Source organism: Vitis vinifera, chromosome 2 (assembly GCF_030704535.1).
Source record: "Vitis vinifera cultivar Pinot Noir 40024 chromosome 2, ASM3070453v1".
In the NCBI taxonomy this organism is placed as follows: Eukaryota; Viridiplantae; Streptophyta; class Magnoliopsida; order Vitales; family Vitaceae; genus Vitis; species Vitis vinifera.
Window position 1 is genome coordinate 10,593,447 of NC_081806.1, and position 19,733 is coordinate 10,613,179.

At 30.7% G+C, this 19,733-nt stretch overlaps 1 protein-coding gene across 1 annotated transcript; it reads left to right on the forward strand.

Moving 5' to 3' along the window:
- Nucleotides 1–2,934: 2,934 nt before the first annotated feature.
- On the forward strand, nt 2,935–15,685 carry LOC100249011 (autophagy protein 5). Its single transcript, XM_002276568.4, has 8 exons — nt 2,935–3,162; nt 3,949–4,073; nt 4,716–4,782; nt 8,883–8,972; nt 9,856–9,943; nt 12,549–12,692; nt 14,084–14,215; nt 15,126–15,685. The coding sequence occupies exons 1-8, from the start codon at nt 3,043–3,045 to the stop codon at nt 15,491–15,493; spliced, it is 1,134 nt and encodes a 377-aa protein (XP_002276604.1). The 5' UTR covers nt 2,935–3,042; the 3' UTR covers nt 15,494–15,685.
- The last annotated feature ends 4,048 nt before the right edge of the window (nt 15,686–19,733 follow it).

Here is a 19,733-nt window from a genome sequence, read left to right on the forward strand (position 1 = left end):
ACTTTTTTATATTTTTTATTGTTAAAAATAGAAAATAAGATATTTTTAGAAAACATATTTTAGTATTATGTTGTTTTCACTTATTTTTTAAAGGTTGTTTTAAGAAATAATTATACAAATATATTAAATGATTAAAAAGAAAAATATTGGCTATAAAAATTATTTTTAAAACATATTTAAAAATATTAAAAAAACATTTGACAACAAAAAACTGTTTTATATTTTATAGTTGTTAAAAATAGAAAATAAAGTATTTTTAGAAAACATATTTTAGTACTATGTTATTTTTATTTGTTTTTTGAAGACTATTTTAATAAATAATTATACAAACATATTAAATGATTAAAAATAAAATACTAGATATAAAAAATATTTTAGGTTTCCAAATAAACTTTTGTTCTACAAAAATTAGACCATAATTTCAAAAAATTATTCTTAAAAACTATTTTTCAGAATTATTTTTGAAATCAGTTACCAAACAAGCCTTAAGGTGGTGTTTGTTTGTTTTTTTTTTTTTTTTACTCAATTCTAAATAAAACTTAAAATTAAATAATGTTTAATAGTATTAAATATTAGATTATTTATTTTTGTAATATTTTATTTCTATTAAACATTAAAAAGTAAATAAAAACTAATATGTTATTTTTTCAATTTTAAAAAAACCAAATATTTTATCTTTTTCTATTTAACCAAAAATTTATAATAAATCATGAAAAAAATAGAAAAACAAACAACTTAAAGTTTGAAAGTAAGGTGATGTTTGTTTTTTTAGCTTTTTGCTGAAAGCAATTTAATTTTAGAATTTGGGTTGTTTGTTTTTCTACTTTTTTATGACTTATTATAAACTTTTTACTAAATAGAAAAAACCAAAATATATAACTTTTTCTAAATAGAAAAAATAATATGTTGATTTTTTTTACTTTTTAATATTTAATAGAAATAAAATACTACAAAAACAAACAACATAATATTTAACGCTATTAAGCATTAAGGTTCTATTTAGAATTAAGTAAAAAAACAAACATTCTCTCAATATGGTTTGGATATATTTTTGTTCTTTTTTAAAAAAAAAATAGAAAAAAATTCATAACTCTTAAATAAAATTTAAGAATTCTTTGAGATTTACGATAAAAAGATACTTAATTTTAAAAACTATTTCAATAAATGAAAGTATTAAAAAAATTATTACTTTAAATTTTAAAAATAATTTTTAAAGATATAAGATGGATGTATACTATTTATATAAGAGTATGTATATTTAATATTGGAGTTACTATATTTTTTAAAAAAATATATCACAAAAAATTTAATTATTTACCAAATTTGTGAAAACAAAATGGGCTTAAACCTAATTAAATTAATTTTGCATTCAAAACCGGACCTAGCTATAGTTGCCAAAATTTGATGGCATGTATTAGAAATCGGCCCACTTGCTGCCCAATAAGTCAAAAGTTGGGCCCACAGAGGGCCAGCCCATGTTTACCTGACAGAGCACAAGAAACCCCCCGTTCTTTCACTCGTTTATTCTCCAAACGCTGCGATCGGTTTGATCTCTCTGTTAAAAGGTAGTGCTTCAATCTCTATTCCCATTTCAATCAATGGACTTCTAGGCTAAATACAATCGTTTGGATGCTGGGAAAACAATCTCAAAATGAAAGGAAATTTTGAATTATGAAAATTTCAACTTCTAATGGCACTTTATCTAAAATTCATATGATTCTTTGTCTTAGTTGATCTCAGTCTTCTATTTTTTAGTTTTGTGTTTGTTATGGAATTTTGGTAGCAAAGAAAGTGAGAGAGATAACATAGGAATTAAAATCTGGTTATCTTATATAGTTATATACTTATTTTTTTGTTTATTTTCTTAGTAACCAAACAGAGGGTGGGATTTAACTGTCATTGCTTTATAATTTGGGAATGCTATTGCTGGAAGTTTAGAATTCTACGGTTTCTCTGTGAACAGTCATGGAACTATTGCAAATTTGGATTGCAATGCAGAAGAACTTTAAAGTGTAAAATAAGTAAAATAAATTTAATTTAATTAGTTATAAAAGGTTTGAAATATCTGTAAATACGAATAAATCGGTAATTGGATTTTATGGATATATCTGAAATATTTAAAAAATATCAAATAGAAATAGTTCAAAATTCATAAAAATATTTTAAAAACCTTTTAAAAATAATAAAATAAGTAAAAATACATATATTAAAGTTATTTTGTAAATATAAATTATATAATTAATAAAAATATGATTAAATATAATATTTATCAATTTTTTTATTATAAAAAATTAGCTTAAATTCATTTAATATATTTATATCCATTTATTTTAAAAATTAAAAAATATTTTTATTAAAATTTGATTTATTACATTTTAAATAAAAAATTAAATTGATTTATATAAAATATTTTATTTATGATTTAATTTCTAAAATTTTATTATAAATATGTGGTGATAATTTTTTCTATTAATATTAATTCATTTAAATAATTAAAATTATTAATAATTTATCTTATCAACTTAATTTTTATTCATAAAATATTAGGCTTCATTATTATTTTTTATATTGTTGCAATTTTTGAGTAAAATTATATTTTTAATATTTTAAAATAAAAATATTTAAAATTAAAAGGATAAATAAAAAAATTAAGAGAGAAGTGCTAAGTAATTTTTAAAATAGAATTAATGAGATAAATCACCGATATTTTCGAAAAAATGGGAAAACAACCGATTTTTCAAACCTTGGATATAACCACTAAATAATATAAAGGTGAATTTTATTATGATCTTTAAGGTAAATTGAGTATGATTATTTCATTTAAATTATAAAAATGTGGGATATGAGGGGCAATAATGGTATCATGCGGGTATTTTGGGAAGAAAAAATATATAAACTTGTATAGATATGTAATTTATTCATTTATTATTAAAAAAATGGAGATGTCATAATTAACTGAAAACCTCAAAACCTTGTATCAGGAGTGAAGGACCGTGCAAGAGGAAGGGCGTAGGTGCGTTCCGGGGAAGAAGAGGTGAAGAGATGGATGTAGAAGCTATGGGCAGAGAAGCACAAAAGTATGTTTGGGAAGGGGCTATTCCCCTCCAGATTCATCTCCATGAATCCGAAGTCACCACTCTTCCTCATCCTTCTCCTGCTCTTGTAACTCCTCTCTCTTCTCTCTCTCTTTCCGATTTCATTACAATATCTGTCAATTTTTCAATCAATCTTCAAGTAAATCTTATTCTTTCTTCAAATTGAAGATATTTTTTTTAATAATTTGAAGCATATCATTGATCTCTTAATCCTCAACCTCAACAGACTAAGCATTAAGACAGATTATTAGGAAATTAGGGCAAGTGAGCAATCTCAAAAGCTCTTTGTGTTCATCTCTCTACAATTTTATTTTATTAGAGAATGAGTTTAAAATATGTACCAATGTTTCATATGTTTCATTATAATTTAATTTCTAATTCTTTCCTCCTTTTCCCTACCTTATTTTGAAATCCAAAAGAAGCCTAGGTTTCTTAGGGAAAACTATCTCTTATTGGAAAAAAAATTATAATTTTCAGCTAATTTCCCTGATGGAGTGGGTGATTCAAAAAATCAATACATGTTTAACAAGGCAATGCCATTTTTATAAGTTTAAAGCTTGAAAATGACTGAAGGATTATTTTTTTTCTTCTTTTTCTTAAGGTAATGATTTCTCAGTTGAGATAAACCTAAAAGATCTCTATTACATACAAAAAAGTGATATAAGTGAAACAAAAAATGATCCAGTGGTATTATATACCATGTTGAAGGGTTACCTTTGAGTGAAGATGAAAGAGTTGAATGGGGAAAAGAGTTCGTAATCTCATTCAACTGGTCCTGAATTGTGGAAACTGTTTCTTTCTTTCCACATTAATTTTTCTTAGTTGCTTATGTTGACTTATTTTGTGATTTCAGGTCTTAGCACCTCGGATGGGGTACTTACCTTTGTTACTTCCTCTACTCAAGCCACACTTCAGTAGCACACTTCCACCTGGTGTAGATACTATTTGGTTTGAGTATAAAGGTTTGGCACTCAAATGGTATGATGTATTTTCCTTCATATAAATGATATTGATACATGACTTTCTATCTCACCTCTTAAAAAAATTGTATCTGTGGATGAAAGTAACACACTGTTGACACTAAAGGAAATGGCCCAACATAGAAATATTGGTTTACTGGCAGTGGGAGAGTTCCGGAAGGTTTAACTTGGATTTTTGGTTAGGAGCAAAAACCTGTCTGTTTCCCCTTCTTTTTCTTCTTTTTTTTTTTTTTTTCTCTTTTACGCTTGTCTATTTTATTACTCAATACAGAACCCACTTTTCTATTTACTTACATTTGAAACTGAGGCAAATCCCTGAATTGCATGCCTGGAGTGTGGATTGGTGGCATTTCCTTCAGTGCCCTTTCCTTTTTTTGTTACTTTTCTGTGAAACTCTCTAATGAAACAGTGCTGTCCTGAGTCAAATTCCTCAAATGGAGAGTCCAAATAATTTACTTTTATTTTCTCATGCTCTTTGAAAGTCTGTTTTGATGGTCAAGCTGTTGGACAAGTAATAATTTTCCATAGTTGTCTAGCTGCATAATGATTAAAAGAACTCAAGATATATTAAAACCTGCATAATAATTTTCCTTACTTTGGGATGAAAAATATTGACTAAGGCTATACATTCTTCTTACAGGCATATACCAACAGGAGTTCTTTTTGATCTTCTATGTGCAGAACAAGAAAGACCTTGGAATTTGACGGTATAGAATTTATTTAATATCATGCTATTTTCTTGAGTTTCACTTCTTTAACATTGCTGTGTCCACACACTGTCTGTCTCCTACACTTGTGGGTTTGTAGTGAGGTTATGGTTCTTAATTGGTTGGAGAAGAATACCTCTCCCTAAACCTAAGATTATGGTTGTGAGCCCATGCAAAAAAAGTTACCATTGGTTCGTAGGATCCTTCAGTTGCTTTGATATGGGCACACTATTTACTAGAACCTCGTTATTGGTAGCATTCCTATTCATGTTAGTAGTGACTAAGTATTTTTAGTTTTTTTTGGTGAGACACTAATTGATTCTTAGCCTGAAAAAAGAGCTGTGATAATCTTTGGGTGTTTAGACTAAAAGAATAGTTGTGATAATCTCTTTTGAAGTTGGTAGCATTGATGATTTACTACTTCAAGTTTAGTCTGGAATGTTTGATTCTTCTTTTCTTAGATATTGATTTTTAACAAAAAATTTAGGGTTTGTTTGACAATTTTTTTGGAAATAGTTCTAAAAAATAAGTGTTTTATAGTAGTCCTTAACTGTTTTTGGTGGTGGATATATTTTAGGGGTTACTGTAGTCTGTAAGTGGAGGGGAAAGCAAAGGAGTGGAGGTGTGCCATATTTTATTTGTTGAGGACACTTTTATCTTTTGTGAAGCTAGTCAAGAGGAAGTACCTTCTCGAAGTTGGATCTTTATGTGGTTTGAAGCCAACTCAAGTTTGAAGATAAATTTGGAGAAAAGTGGATTAATTCCAATGGGCAATGTTCTTGGAGGAACGGGTGGCCAAGATGGGGTGTAGGAAGGGTGAACTCCTAGTCTTGTGCTTGGGTCTACCTCTAGAATCCCACTATAAATCGAGGGTTGCTTGGAATATGATAGAAGAGAGAGTTCATAAGAGGCTAGTTATGTGGAAAAGGTGATATATTTCTAAAAGGGGGAGGCTTACTCTCATCAAGAGCACTATGTCAAGCGTGCCCATTTAGCATATGTCTATGTTTGTCTTACCTAAGAAGGCTAGTTCAAGTATTGAGAAGATCTAAAGGGACTTTTTGTGGGGTAGGGGTTCATTAAAGAAAAAACCATACTTGGTGAGATAAGAGATCACTTGCAAAGAGAAATGCTATGGAGATCTTGGTATTAGAGAGATATCGACCCTTAATAAGACATTGCTAGGCAAGTGGATCTAGAGGTTTGCCTTAGAAAATGAGTCCCTTTGGAAGCAGGTTATCATTGAGAAGTATGGAGAGGAGGGTGGTTGGTGTTCCCAAGATAGTAGGGGTGGTTTTGGCATTGGATTGTGGAAGACCATCATGAGAGGTTGGGAGAATTTTAATTTTAGAATCTCATTCAGGGTTGGCAATGGTGGAAGGGTGAAGTTCTAGAAAGATAAATGGTGTAGTGATTCTACTCTAAGAGGGTATTTTCCATTTTTATTATATTCCTAACTTTTACAAAAGATGCTTGGGTGGTGGATATATGGGATTAGTAATGCAAGGGAGGGCATTGGAACCCTTGTTTTTCTAGGAATTTAAATGATTGGGAGATGGAAAGGGTTGAAGCCTTTCTCTCAAGGCTTGAAAGGAAGACTATGAGAAGGGATGAGGAAGATAAAATGGAATGGATGGATATAAGGAAGTGTAAATTTTCAATCAAATCCCCCTACACTTTTTGGTGGTAGGAAATAGTGGAAGTGTTTTCTATGAGGGCTATTTGGAATTTGATGGTTCCAACTAAAGTAGGTTCTTTGCATGGTAAGCTTCTTAGGGGAGGATTTTAACTTGGATCAATTTTAAAGGAGAGGATGATCTTTGGTGAATCAATGTTTTCTTAGTAAGAAAGATGAAGAATCAATAGATTACATCCTTTGCATTGTGTTAGAGTTAGGGTGTTTTTGGAATTTGGTATTTTCCTTGTTTGGGATTATATGGGCAATGACAAGTTCGGTAAGAGAAACCCTTTTAGGGTGTATGGTTCTTTTGTGGGCAAAATTTGAAAGGTCTAGAGGTTGTGTGTATTTTGAACATTATGGAAGGAGAGGAACTAGAGAACATTTAAAAGCAAAGAAATGTTTGGTTAAGCACTAAAACTTATATTTCTTTGTAACCTTTTGTTGTAGGTTAGGTTGAATATAGATGAGGGTTCCCTAACCATATTATATTATATAGAGTAGTTAGGATCTTCATGAAGGGGTTTTTGTTTTATTGCCATTTCTTTTGTGTTTTGCCTTTTGATGTCCATTGCATACAACTTGTGTACTTGGGTGTGCTTATGCTGGGCATTGATAATATATTGGTTTTATTTCCCTATCAAAAAAAGAACAAAGAAGTTTTAGGAACAAAATTCTAATTAACTACTGAAATATGAAAAACAGTTTTGTGGAGTTATTCTCCTTTAAAACATTGTGTATGCAAAAATACTAGGCCTATTCTTCATGTTTTCAGTTGCTCCTTAGAAACACCCTACAAAGAACATGTGAAAATAAGTCAAATTTGTTCTAAAAAATACTCTATTGTTAGAAGCAATTCTAAATAATCCATTTTCGAACATTTGCTAAGCGTAAATCTAATTTTAAGCAAACCCTTAACTTCTTCTTTAATTATTCTGAGGAAGTTGGTTTGCTGATGGTGGCAAAAATTTATCTTTAAAGCACCAAAATAGTTGCATAGGTGACAAAGGGTTGCAAGAATCTCTTCGTAGCATTGATAATCTACAGCTTTAAGCTTTGGATCTAGTGATTCTTCTTCTATTAGTGGTTAGTTTGCAGATGGTAACAAAAATTTGTCTTCTTCAAATTTTCTCTGTTTGAAGTTGATTTTGCTGATGGTACAAAAAAATTTATCTTCAAAACATCACAACTGTTGAATGGATGCAAATTTTGATCTCAACTATCCTTTAAAAAATTCATCCCTTCCTTCTTATTTTTCTATTAGAAGTTGATTTGTTGACTGTAACAAAAATTTGTCTTCAAACCATCAAAACAGCTGCATTGATGCAATTTGAAAAAGGGTTATAATAATCTCTTTTGAAGTGGTAACATCAATAATTTACAGTTTTAAGCTTTGTTTGGACTCTGTGATTCCACTATTACATGTTCATTTGCTGATTGTAGCAAAAATTATGTTCTTCAAATTTTCTTTATGAGAAGCAAATTTGCTTATGGTGACAAAAAATTATCTTCAAACCATCAAAAAAGTTTGGTACTTCAAGGAGTGTTTTCCCACCAAAATAATGACAAAATACGATTTTAGATCCATATTCAAAACTACTCTGACAAGAGGCGGGAAGCAAGTTTTAATTTGAAGTATGAAATATTGAAATTACCAAGGAGAATGATGGGAGCTGCTGTTGATCAATTCTAAGCATCTGATTAGGCTCCATAAATGCTAATGCTTACAGCAGCATGGCATAGGCTCTTGGGCAATTTAGCAATTTGGGTCGAGTTGAATTCTAACCTGACCAACCTAGCCCAAATTTAAGCTTTGCCTGGGAAGGGAAAGGTCAAGCTGGACAGGAAGCTTGTGTTAGGTGAATTATATTTTTTGTCTACAAGTTATATAGTTTGGGCTTTTAATATCCCTAGTTTTGATTGTGTTAGGTGAGTAATATTTTTTATCTACAAGTTATATAGTTTGTGCTTTTAATATCCCTAGTTTAAACAAAATGATGTGTGCTTAAAATAAGTTACGAATGAAGATTTACTTATCAAAAAAAAAAAATTACAAATGAAGATCTAGTGGGAAATGGCTGTGATGATATGAAAGTGTGGGACAATCCACAGAGGAGGGTGGTAAAGGGCAAGTACAGGGCTGAAAGGGTTAGCCAGTGCCTTAGTGAGAAGGCCCCACGGAACTAATGCAACGGCACCAGAGGGTGAGATTAGTTTTCCGGATTCCATTTTCTTCTCTTTGGAAAATGTTCAAAGGGTGAGGTATAGGAAAATGGTCAAATGGTTTCAGTAAACTGCAAATGAGATTTTAAACCTTATTATAGTTACCTGATGAGGAATAAATCTGATTTCTATCATTTGGACCATATGTATCTCTTTACTTTTGTAGGTTGATTCTCAGTGCTTGGATTTCTCTTTGTAGGTACATTTTAGAGGATACCCCGGTAATATTTTGACTCCATGCGAAGGTGAAGATAGTGTTAAGTGGAGCTTTATTAACTCATTGAAAGAGGTTAGTTGTCTTTTTCTTTTGTGTGCTTGTTTTTATTTTTGGGTTGGTTTCAAGGTCTCGCAGTATCCATATTTGGTGGGTGTTGCGTTTTTAATGGTGAATGGAGCAATGATATAGTTTATTTAATATGGATTTCAATGTGTCTTTTCCATTTCCTTTTCTTTCCTTTCTTTTTTCTGTCATTGCTATTTTTATTATTTGCCTTTTAATATAACTGGGTAGACCTATATTGACCTTGAGAACATGCTAATATGTTTCCTTATCATGAGGGAAGGACCAGTAGCATTTTTGCATAAGTGGCAGCACACAATACCGAACAGATATTCTTGATGCTTGAACATCCCGAGAAGTGATGATTGAACCAAGTAATTTTTGCATGTGAGCCTATAATAAGATTTCTTATTTAGTGCTTACTCAAGATTCTTGCTCTCAAAAAACAATAGGTGAAAAACAAAGCGATAACCTGACTATAGTAAGGCAATACAAATATACACATTTTTACCTATTCAATACTTAACCAATATACGTGTCATCTTCAACAATCAACACTATTAATTTTTCAACCCTCATGGTGCCTAAGCTAGGTAGGGATAAAACCCAATCTTGAGGAGAAAAAGGTGGACAGGGAATGAAATAGGATAAACTTATTCACTAGGAAGATAGAACACTTAAATTTATCGTGGTGAAAGCCCTTTGCCTCAGATGGCTAGCATTTTACTTCACTTTACTTATTTCCCTTGATCCCCTTTATTATTATTTTATTGGTTTTTTTAAATCTTTTCTGGGTGGGTGGCAGGGAATGACTAGTCTTTGTTGGAAATGCACTGAACAACATGAATATCTTATTAAGATTGTTCTTCACAGTACTTAATCATGTCTGCAGGCAGCATATATAGTCAATGGGAACTGCAAGAATGTAATGAACATGTCACAATCTGATCAGATGGAGCTCTGGCACTCTGTGTTAAACGGTATGTCTGCTTCTTCTTCTTCTTCTTTTTTGGGTGATTAGTAAGGTATGTTTGCTTATTGATTAGGAGCAAATGCATTTTTTGTTTTGTGTCTACACACACAGAGATACAATTGTCTTGATGTCATAACTTAAGACTGGAAAAAATTGGAGATTTATTGTTTTTCATAAGAGCAGATAAAATTGAAATGTGTGTTACTTGAAGAATTATTCTTATGGATGTTTTATGTCAGATTTTGCTGCCATTTTAAACCAAGAGTTTGCAGTTCTTACTCAATTCGCTATAATTGGTTGGATTCACTTGCTCATATAATCTTGATTGCAATATTTCAATGTTTCCATTCTGCTAAATTAACTGCAGTTATATATAAAGACATCAATTGTACAAGTATTAGTCAACACTATGCATAAGCAGCAATGTATGTCAGTCCATTAACTCATTCTCCCTGTAATTGATTTGAGCAAGTTAGATTGAGAGAGATAGGCAATTTATCAAATGTATTTCTCATGTTTCTGAATTAACCATTGTTAATCTTCCACCAAAAAAGAGCAGTATGAAGCTCTGTAGTAATAAATTTGATTTTTTCACTCTTCAGCTTTCAAGTAAGGTATTCTTGCTTGCAACAAATCCAAATGAGCATGTGGATCTGATCTTGTTGAACCTTTGATCCTCTGTTTAGATGCTTTTCTCTTTTCATGAATTTTTGATAGATGCATTCTTGTCAAGTGGCATTGCGGAAACCTTCTCTATGGAGGAGTTGTGGAGTGCATGGCTTGATGGGATTATCATAATCCTAAAATAGTGTTTGTTTGACAGTTGCTGTTGCCTGTGGAAATTTCTTTGCCTGGACTATTAGAAACTGGACATGCTATAGGGAGGCAGAGAGTGATCCATTATCTTGAATTTTGAGGCTAGATCTGGTTCATGTGATAAGTTAATATTATAGGCAAACAGATAGTATCTAACCCTTGCCGTGTTCAAAAAAAGAGTTGTTTAGTCTTGATTGATTTGAAAATGTCTTTAAAGCATCATAAGCCTTTTTAATCCATTGAACTTTGTATCAATGTGGGAATAATTTTCTTCATTATGGTTTGAGAGGTTCAAGAAATATTGAATGGAGTTCACCTTCTGGGCATGGGACCCAGAAGAAAACAATAACAGATAAAAATAATTTGTTTTTCAAGGGTCCATTATTCTCCATACACCAACATTTTGGCTTATAGACATACCTTTTTCACAATTATAATGACAAGAGGGAACTTGTAACCTGACACTGAGAGTTAGAGTGGCTCGAAATTCCAAAAACTGAAAATGTTTGCTAAATTGAACTTTGTCAAAGGAAATTATTCTAAAGCAGATTCATATTTACTGGAACTTTTATTTGTGCAAAACATTATACTAAAGGAGATTTTTGAACTTGGAGATAGAAATACCTGAAAATATTTCTAACCTAGCCACTGAATCTTGATTAGAATCAGGATCCAAACAGGAAAAAGAGCTTGATTAAAGTTATGCTGAATCACAGTCGCACATTCCATATACAGTTACAAATCAAGCTCAAAATTGGGAGGGCCTGAATAATGATTTGCGGGATTACATGGATCTTATTAGCTTTGCAATAAAAGAGGAAGACTAACAAGAGCTCATGCAACAGAGTCCAATGGAAAATGGTATTTTAGACCCACATTACCAAAATTCTTTTGCAAGCCCAATCATTTCTCTCTAACCAAATTGAGTCAGTAAAGGTCTAGTCCATCTGTAGACTTTGTTTTCATCTCCTACAGGGGTTGGTTCGAGTTGGGAGGATGATCAATGAAACCGGGGAAGACGCATGATGCAAATGACTGCTTTTCTACCTCTTTGGATTTCTTAACTGGAAATTGCTTCTCTTGAAAGACCCATTTCGACAAATGTTTTTCTTATACAAAAAAAGATATTAATAATAGTTTTTTTTTTTTTTTTTGATAGACAAAGGCAAATTGAATTAAGAAATGCCAAAAATAGGGGGTGCACCCGGTAAGTGATTGGGTGGGAGGTACCATGTTTGAGTCCTAGTGGGGGCAAAACCAAAAAAAAAAAAAGATTGGTTTAACATGAATTAGCTTGACACAAGAGTAGCATGTTGCTTTGGTTGTTAAACGCCCATTTCTCATATCTTGATTTATATGTGTGTGTGTGCATCTGCACACTTGTTTGCATATATATATACACATCTGTATGATGCAACCCACATGCAGACATGCCCACATGTGCAGAATTGGGAATCATAATGCAACAAGGCATGAATGCTACACTAGAAATCAGCCCTTGAGGCCTGGTTCAAGTGGTAAAGGGATGGGGAGGGTTTGTGGAAGGTTCTAGGTTCAAGTCCCAATGGGGCAAAAATTTACCTACCCCCCCCCCCCCCCAAAAAAAAAAAAAAAATGCTACAATGGAAATCTGATCTATATGTGGGCTCTCAGAATTTCATTCAGGAATACTTTTGGGTTTTCCCTATTAAAAGAGTGATCGTTATCTGATCACCTTTTGGTTGTTGAATATGGTATTTCTCATATACTTGTCTCTCTGATTATATTCCAACATTTTTACACATATTTCATTGCAGGTAATATGGAGGCCTACCAACGGGTTTCATCTAAGCTTAAACTTGAAAAAGTTGGAGATCAGTATGTAGGGAAACCAAATTCAAACTTATTAAAATCTCGAACAAACACCGGTGAAACGGATACTGGTGGACCAGTCAAGACAGGTAACAGAATCTCTCTTAATTTTACAAGTGGAGAAACCTTTTTGCTACCATTTCTTATTAAAATGGGGTTTTTTCTCTTTCTATCCCATCCTTCCCACCTTGATTGCTTCTTCTGGGAAGGTGATGAACGCACTGGGTTTGGAGATTTGTGGGGGGAAGGAAATAAAGCAGAAAACCAATGCACATACTTTCTTTTTTTACGAGTATGCTGAGTTCATTGTCAATATACTTGTGGGCGTCCAGCCTTTTTCCTTGAGCCATCTGTTTGGGGAGCATTCAAGATGATGCACATGAGGTGCAAATATATTAGCATTATGTTGTGGTGCACATATATTAGCGTTTTGCTGTGTGGTTCTTTCTAGCCCCTTCACATCTCAACTCCATTTTTAAACAGAACACCCTTATTTTCTGCTCTGCTTGACCTTTCAGACAAATGTACCTCCGTTTGTAATTTCATTGAGATTATGACTATTGGAACAAGAAATCTACCTCTGGCACATTAGTTATTTGTTTTTTACTAACATTTTGCAACTTGAAATTACTTTCCAAACACATTTATTAGTACTTCAGAAAATTTTAAAAATGTTTATAATAAACCTTGATTTTTTATTTTTGGTCACTTTATGAAGTTATCTGAAAAATCAAGTTACTAGATCAAAATTACTTCTTGTTGAGCATATCATTTGATATCTAAAATCATTTCATAAAATTTTAATGAATCCGATAGCCTTTCAGTCAAGTTAATAAGCTTAAATACAGCTGTAACTTTAAAGATGTTAGGTATCATATAATGGTTGCTTTTATTCGTGTAACGTTTATAAGTTTATTAAAAAGATTGTCCCTTTTAAAAAAAATAATTTTTTAATGAAATCTGTGTAATAATGTGCTTAAGCTTAAGGTGTCATGGGCTGGGGAGGGTTTGTGGGAGGTTCCAAGTTAAAGTCCCAATGGGGACAAAAAATTTACCTATCAAAAAAAAGCTTAAGGTGTTGCAAGGTCTACCTGGGTTCTCTTATATTAAAAATGAGATTCCACAAATCCCTCACTACTCCAAGTTTTAGTTCCACCTGACCTGTTCTTTTAGAGCACTTCTTCATCTATCAGCTCCATGCAACCCTTATCAATTGTCCATGAAGCCAATCAAAGCTCACCAATGCACAGCAATCCACTTATAGCTTGAATGCTTCATTTCCAACTAGATTTCGTTTCAGTGTGTGTCTAATTTTAAGGCTTAGCCACCCAACTTTTATGAAAGTTTCTTCTTAATTATGTTTTTGTAAAGAAATTGTGAGTGTTATTTATTTTCATTGGAACTTCTGGTGAATGTGTTCTTGTCTTCCCCCTTTTTTTTTGGGCATATTTTTTGGTCTTATTTTTTAAGCTGTTATCAGGTAGAATTCCAGTTCGTTTGTATGTTTGGAGTGTGAGCAAGGATTTTGATGATTTAGAAGATGCACCTCAAATTGATAGTTGGGACCAAATCTCTTACATGAACCGACCTGTTGAGATTCACAGAGAAGAAGGTAAACTCAGGTATGCCTTGGTTGATGTGAGGAATCTCTTGCTAGGGTTTTGTACTTCTTTTCTTATTTTTTTTTTTTAAAAAAACAAATCTTATTTTACTATTTTATATTAGACTTTGTTTGTTGGGGAATTAGGATTCCCATCTGGACAGGCCAATCACAAATATATATATATAAGGAGAAAAGAATGACCATCCGGACAGATTAGGCATAGCTAGAAAATGTTAGTGCACTGGCGTAGCTTATCCAGGCTGTTCATCATCAGATGTGAGGGAGGCTCTGTAAGACATGCTTCTATCTTTTGATATTAGGCTTAAATTTTGACTATCCAATCCTTTTGGTTATATTTGGTTCCTAGAAAGTATTAAGGCAGGGAAAAATATGTTGAGGAAAATGATTTTCTTATATTTGGATGTCATGGAAAAAGGTGAATGGAAAAAATATACTAAGAAAAGAAGAAGGAAAATTGGTAAAAGATTTCTCTCCCCATTTTCCTCAGATTAAGGTGAGGAAAGTTTGGGAAAAGTGCATTCCTCAAGAATCTACCAACCATATTACTGTAGATGGCTGGTCACTTTGTAAGAAGGGAATAGAATATCTTAAAAATGGAATGGTTTTAAAATCATTAGTATGACATAATGTATTTAGTTACTTATTTCCTTTGTGGTGAGTGAGGCTTACTGAGAATGCCTATCTTTCTAGTTGGGGTTCTTTTGGAAGTCTTGCTTGAAGGTACACCATACATGATAAAGTTATTCCCTTGCACACATCCTCACACACATGCATACTCTGGACCCATTTAGCTGGTGCTTGCTGCATATATCTGGGAACATTTATGTGTATGATGCCAAATGTTGACATTGACATGATTTAGGAATTGAGTGTGCTTTTTGTATTTGTGGGGCTGCAGACAAATGCTTCACCTTACGTGATGCGGTGAAAGCTCTTCTTCCAGAGTTATTTGTGGAAAAAACCTTAATTGATGAGGAAATATCCAGAATAGAACTTGAAGAAGAATCAAGAGCCCCTTCAGACGATGAAAGCAACACAAGAAATGAGGAAGATGTTGAGGAAAAACAGCGTGAAAATGTGGAGTGTTGCTGCCCATCTGATGATGCTGAAACCAAGTTGAAGCTGGTCCGCATCCAAGGGATTGAACCAAAATTGGAGATACCTTTCTCTTGGGTGGTTAACAACCTGATGAATCCGGAGCACTTTCTTCATATTTGTGTTTTCGTCAAAGTTCCACAAGCCAAGCCATTACCACACGACAGGTAAAGTTGGGTTCTTTCATATATAGACTAATTATTCCACGTGAAAATCTAATTTGCTGTACAGAATTTACACAACAGTTAAAACATCAATCGGTTAATGTCATTATTTCTCGGCACTTCACTGTGAAATTCAGTGTGCTTGCTTACATTTGATAACTATGGAGAAAGTAAGGCTTTAAAAGCTTGGACTGTTTAATAGTTTGATTTCTTGAAGACAACATTTTCTTGGTAAGAGGCTTACCCTGGATTTCTTGAACGACCTTTCAAACCAACCTCAATTTTCCGTTTCCATTTTCATTGCTCAACAACAGTGGTTTGGTCTGAAGCAACATCGATCAAGTTCACTTTCATGAACTGAGCATTGTTGGGTCAGTTTGAATTGCAGTAGTGGACTTGATCGGGGCTTGTGTTTTATGGTCGAAAATTTGAGCTCTTTCATTAATGCTTGGTACCAAAAAATTGCTGCATGCGGAGCTTCTTTATTGGTTAACGTGGCGACACTATTTTATTTTTATTTTTATCTTATGGTCTAATTCTCCAATGTATTAGAGCCTAGCCTGTTAATGTGTGTTCTCTTCTTCATCGTCATAGGTGGGCAGGGTGGAAACCATAATAATCCGATTCCCTCCTTGATTTTCATTAAACCACTGAGGACGGCCACAATTGCTACAAAGTTAAATGATTTCTGCCAAAACAGAGAAGAAAAGAAAAGAAAAAATATTCTTATGCGGAGCATAAAAATAATGGAAAAAGATAAGAGTGAAGGAAATTAAAAAAAAAAAATAGAAAGAAAGAAAGGATAAGGCAAAATTTTATTTGTATTTTTTCTAGTTTAATTGCTTATATAGAAGAGTTAAGACATTGAAAATTGAAGGTAGGTTTGATAATTGTTTTCGAAAATAGTTTTTAAGAATAATTTTTGAAAATTGTTATATGATTCTTTATAGAATAAAAGTCTATTTTGAAATGTAAAATGTTTTTAACCTGTTTTTAATATTTTTAAATTTGTTTTAAAAATAATTTTTGTCTTTTATATGTTTTATAATTATTTTTTAAAATATTTTTTAGAAAATAAGTAAAAATAATAAAAAATAATTAAAAGATGTTTTTTAAAAATGTTTTTTGGATAAAAAATAATTTTTTATTACTAAACTTGTTTTTAAATTTTTAATTTTAGAAAATAAGAAATTATTCTAGAAAATAGTTACTAAATAAACCCTAATTTTTTTATATGGACGTTATTTTAATATTTCCCATCCCTTTTTCTTTTACCATATTTGGTTTGTGAACTGTCCGAGGAAGAAAAAATGTAAAAAATGAAAAAGATAAGAAAATAATATAAAAAAGTATATAAAATCTCCTTCTATTTGATATTTATATATAAAAAAAAATAAATGAGGGAAAGAAATAAGTCATTGAAAAATATACTTTCTCCAAAAAAATTTTACCTTCTACTTAAAATATTTTTTAGAATTTTTTTTTAAAAACTTTTTCTTGTTATTTATTTTTCATACCTTTTTTGTGACATTCAAATATAATTTTTTTTATTTTATCATTTTTCATATTTTTCATATTATTTTCTAATAAATAAATATAATATAATATTTTTTTCTTTCCTTTTAAACATTTTTTAATTTTTAAAACCATGGGATGAGCAGCAAGCCAAGGAATTTTTAGAACACAACCTGTGAACCCACAACTCTATCAGCACAATATATAAAACTATCTTCTTCTTCTTTTTTCATTTAATTTTAGCCATTCAAATTGAGCGGGCTTCAAAGAAAATTACACGTCGAGTAGGATAAGCTCCTCCAGACCACTCAAGAGACTTATTTTTAATGATGAGCTCCACTCATTCAAACATGACTCTATGAGCACAATCATATGCGTTTACACAAACCCTCCCCATTCCTCTACCATTTGAGCCAGACCCCAACGCCTTGCACTCTTTGGATTATGGGACAGAACTATGGATAAATCCTAAAATTAGGACTGTTTCTATTTTTTTATTTTGAAATGCCATATTTTAAAGTTAATGATATGGAAATAATTCTCCAATTAATATTAATTAGGGGTAACCTTTAATAAGATAAGAGTGAAGGAAATTAAAAAAAAAAATAGAAAGAAAGAAAGGATAAGGCAAAATTTTATTTGTATTTTTTCTAGTTTAATTGCTTATATAGAAGAGTTAAGACATTGAAAATTGAAGGTAGGTTTGATAATTGTTTTCGAAAATAGTTTTTAAGAATAATTTTTGATAATTGTTATATGATTCTTTATAGAATAAAAGTCTATTTTGAAATGTAAAATGTTTTTAATCTGTTTTTAATATTTTTAAATTTGTTTTAAAAATAATTTTTGTCTTCTATATGTTTTATAATTATTTTTTAAAATATTTTTTAGAAAATAAGTAAAAATAATAAAAAATAATTAAAAGATGTTTTTTAAAAATGATTTTTGGATAAAAAATAATTTTTTATTAATAAACATGTTTTTTAATTTTTAATTTTAGAAAATAAGAAATTATTCTAGAAAATAGTTACTAAATAAACCCTAATTTTTTTTATATGGAGTTATTTTAATATTTCACATCCCTTTTTCTTTTACCATATTTGGTTTGTGAACTGTCCAAGGAAGAAAACATGTAAAAAATGAAAAAGATAAGAAAAGAATATAAAAAAGTATATAAAATCTCCTTCTATTTGATATTTATAAAAATAAAAAAAATGAGGGAAAGAAATAAGTCATTGAAAAATATACTTTCTCCAAAAAATTTTACCTTTCACTTAAAATATTTTTTAGAATTTTTTTTAAAAAACTTTTTCTTGTTATTTATTTTTCATACCTTTTTTGTGACATTCACATATAAAAATTTATTATTATTATTATTTTTATCATTTTTCATATTTTTCTTATTATTTTCTAAGAAATAAATATAATATAATATTTTTTTCTTTCCTTTTAAACATTTTTAAAATTTTAAAACCATGGGATGAGCAGCAAGCCAAGGAATTTTTAGAACACAACCTGTGAACCCACAACTCTATCAGCACAATATATAAAACTATCTTCTTCTTCTTTTTTCATTTAATTTTAGCCATTCAAATTGAGCGGGCTTCAAAGAAAATTACACGTCGAGTAGGATAAACTCCTCCAGACCACTCAAGAGACTTATTTTTAATGATGAGCTCCACTCATTCAAACATGACTCTATGAGCACAATCATATGCGTTTACACAAACCCTCCCCATTCCTCTACCATTTGAGCCAGACCCCAACGCCTTGCACTCTTTGGATTATGGGACAGAACTATGGATAAATCCTAAAATTAGGACTGTTTCTATTTTTTTTTTTAATTTGAAATGGCATATTTTAAAGTTAATGATATGGAAATAATTCTCCAATTAATATTAATTAGGGGCAACCTTTAATAAGAGATTTTTTTTTTTTTTTTCTGAGTAAAATAATACAGGTAAAAGCTCTGATTGTCATGCCGTGAAATCTAATGCATTAGGAATTCATTCACTAGTTTACATATTTTTGTAACTTCAATATTGATGTTGATATGCTACAAGTTTAATAATTCCAATATATTATTATGAAACAATTTCAAACGACCCAAAAATCTATTGAATTCTACTCATCATCATTAAAAAAAAAAAATCATAAAAAATGAAAGAGAATTCATAAATAATAAAATATTTAAAAGAAATTTGTTTGGATGATTCCTATGGTTATGTTTGATTTTAGAAAAATACTAAAGAAAGAACAAAAACATTAAGGAAAATTATTTTATCATGTTTGGTTTCATTATGAAAAATACGAAAGAAAATTAATTAAACATTTATGTATTTTTAAATTATTTAATCTTTATATAATAGATGAAAATAAATGAAATAAATTTAAAGAAACATATAAAATAATTTATTAACTTTATATCTATTTTTCATGTTCCTTCAATTTTTCCTCTCTATTTTCTTTCACTCATATTTTCTCTCAAATTTTTCTACAACAAATGTAGCCTAAGGTATTTGACAATTATGGTATACTAAGAGTTTGTCCAGAAATGAAATTAACCATTATGACGAAATCTCTTGAGAGTTTGTTGATAAACAAAATTAACGGTTATGATGAGATCCCTTAAATACTCATTAATGTACCATTTCTTAAAAATATAAATATATTGTAAAAATATCCATAAGATTCATATACAACCAATTAGATGTCCAAATATAATTATTTGG

Excerpts from the sequence above, each read along its gene's own strand:
- LOC100249011 (XM_002276568.4), top strand. The coding sequence starts at position 3,043 with ATGGATGTAGAAGCTATGGGCAGAGAAGCACAAAAGTATGTTTGGGAA. Across the intron at positions 4,783-8,882 it reads AAAGACCTTGGAATTTGACG|GTACATTTTAGAGGATACCC; the intron begins GTATAGAATTTA and ends TTCTCTTTGTAG. Across the intron at positions 14,216-15,125 it reads TGAGATTCACAGAGAAGAAG|ACAAATGCTTCACCTTACGT; the intron begins GTAAACTCAGGT and ends GTGGGGCTGCAG.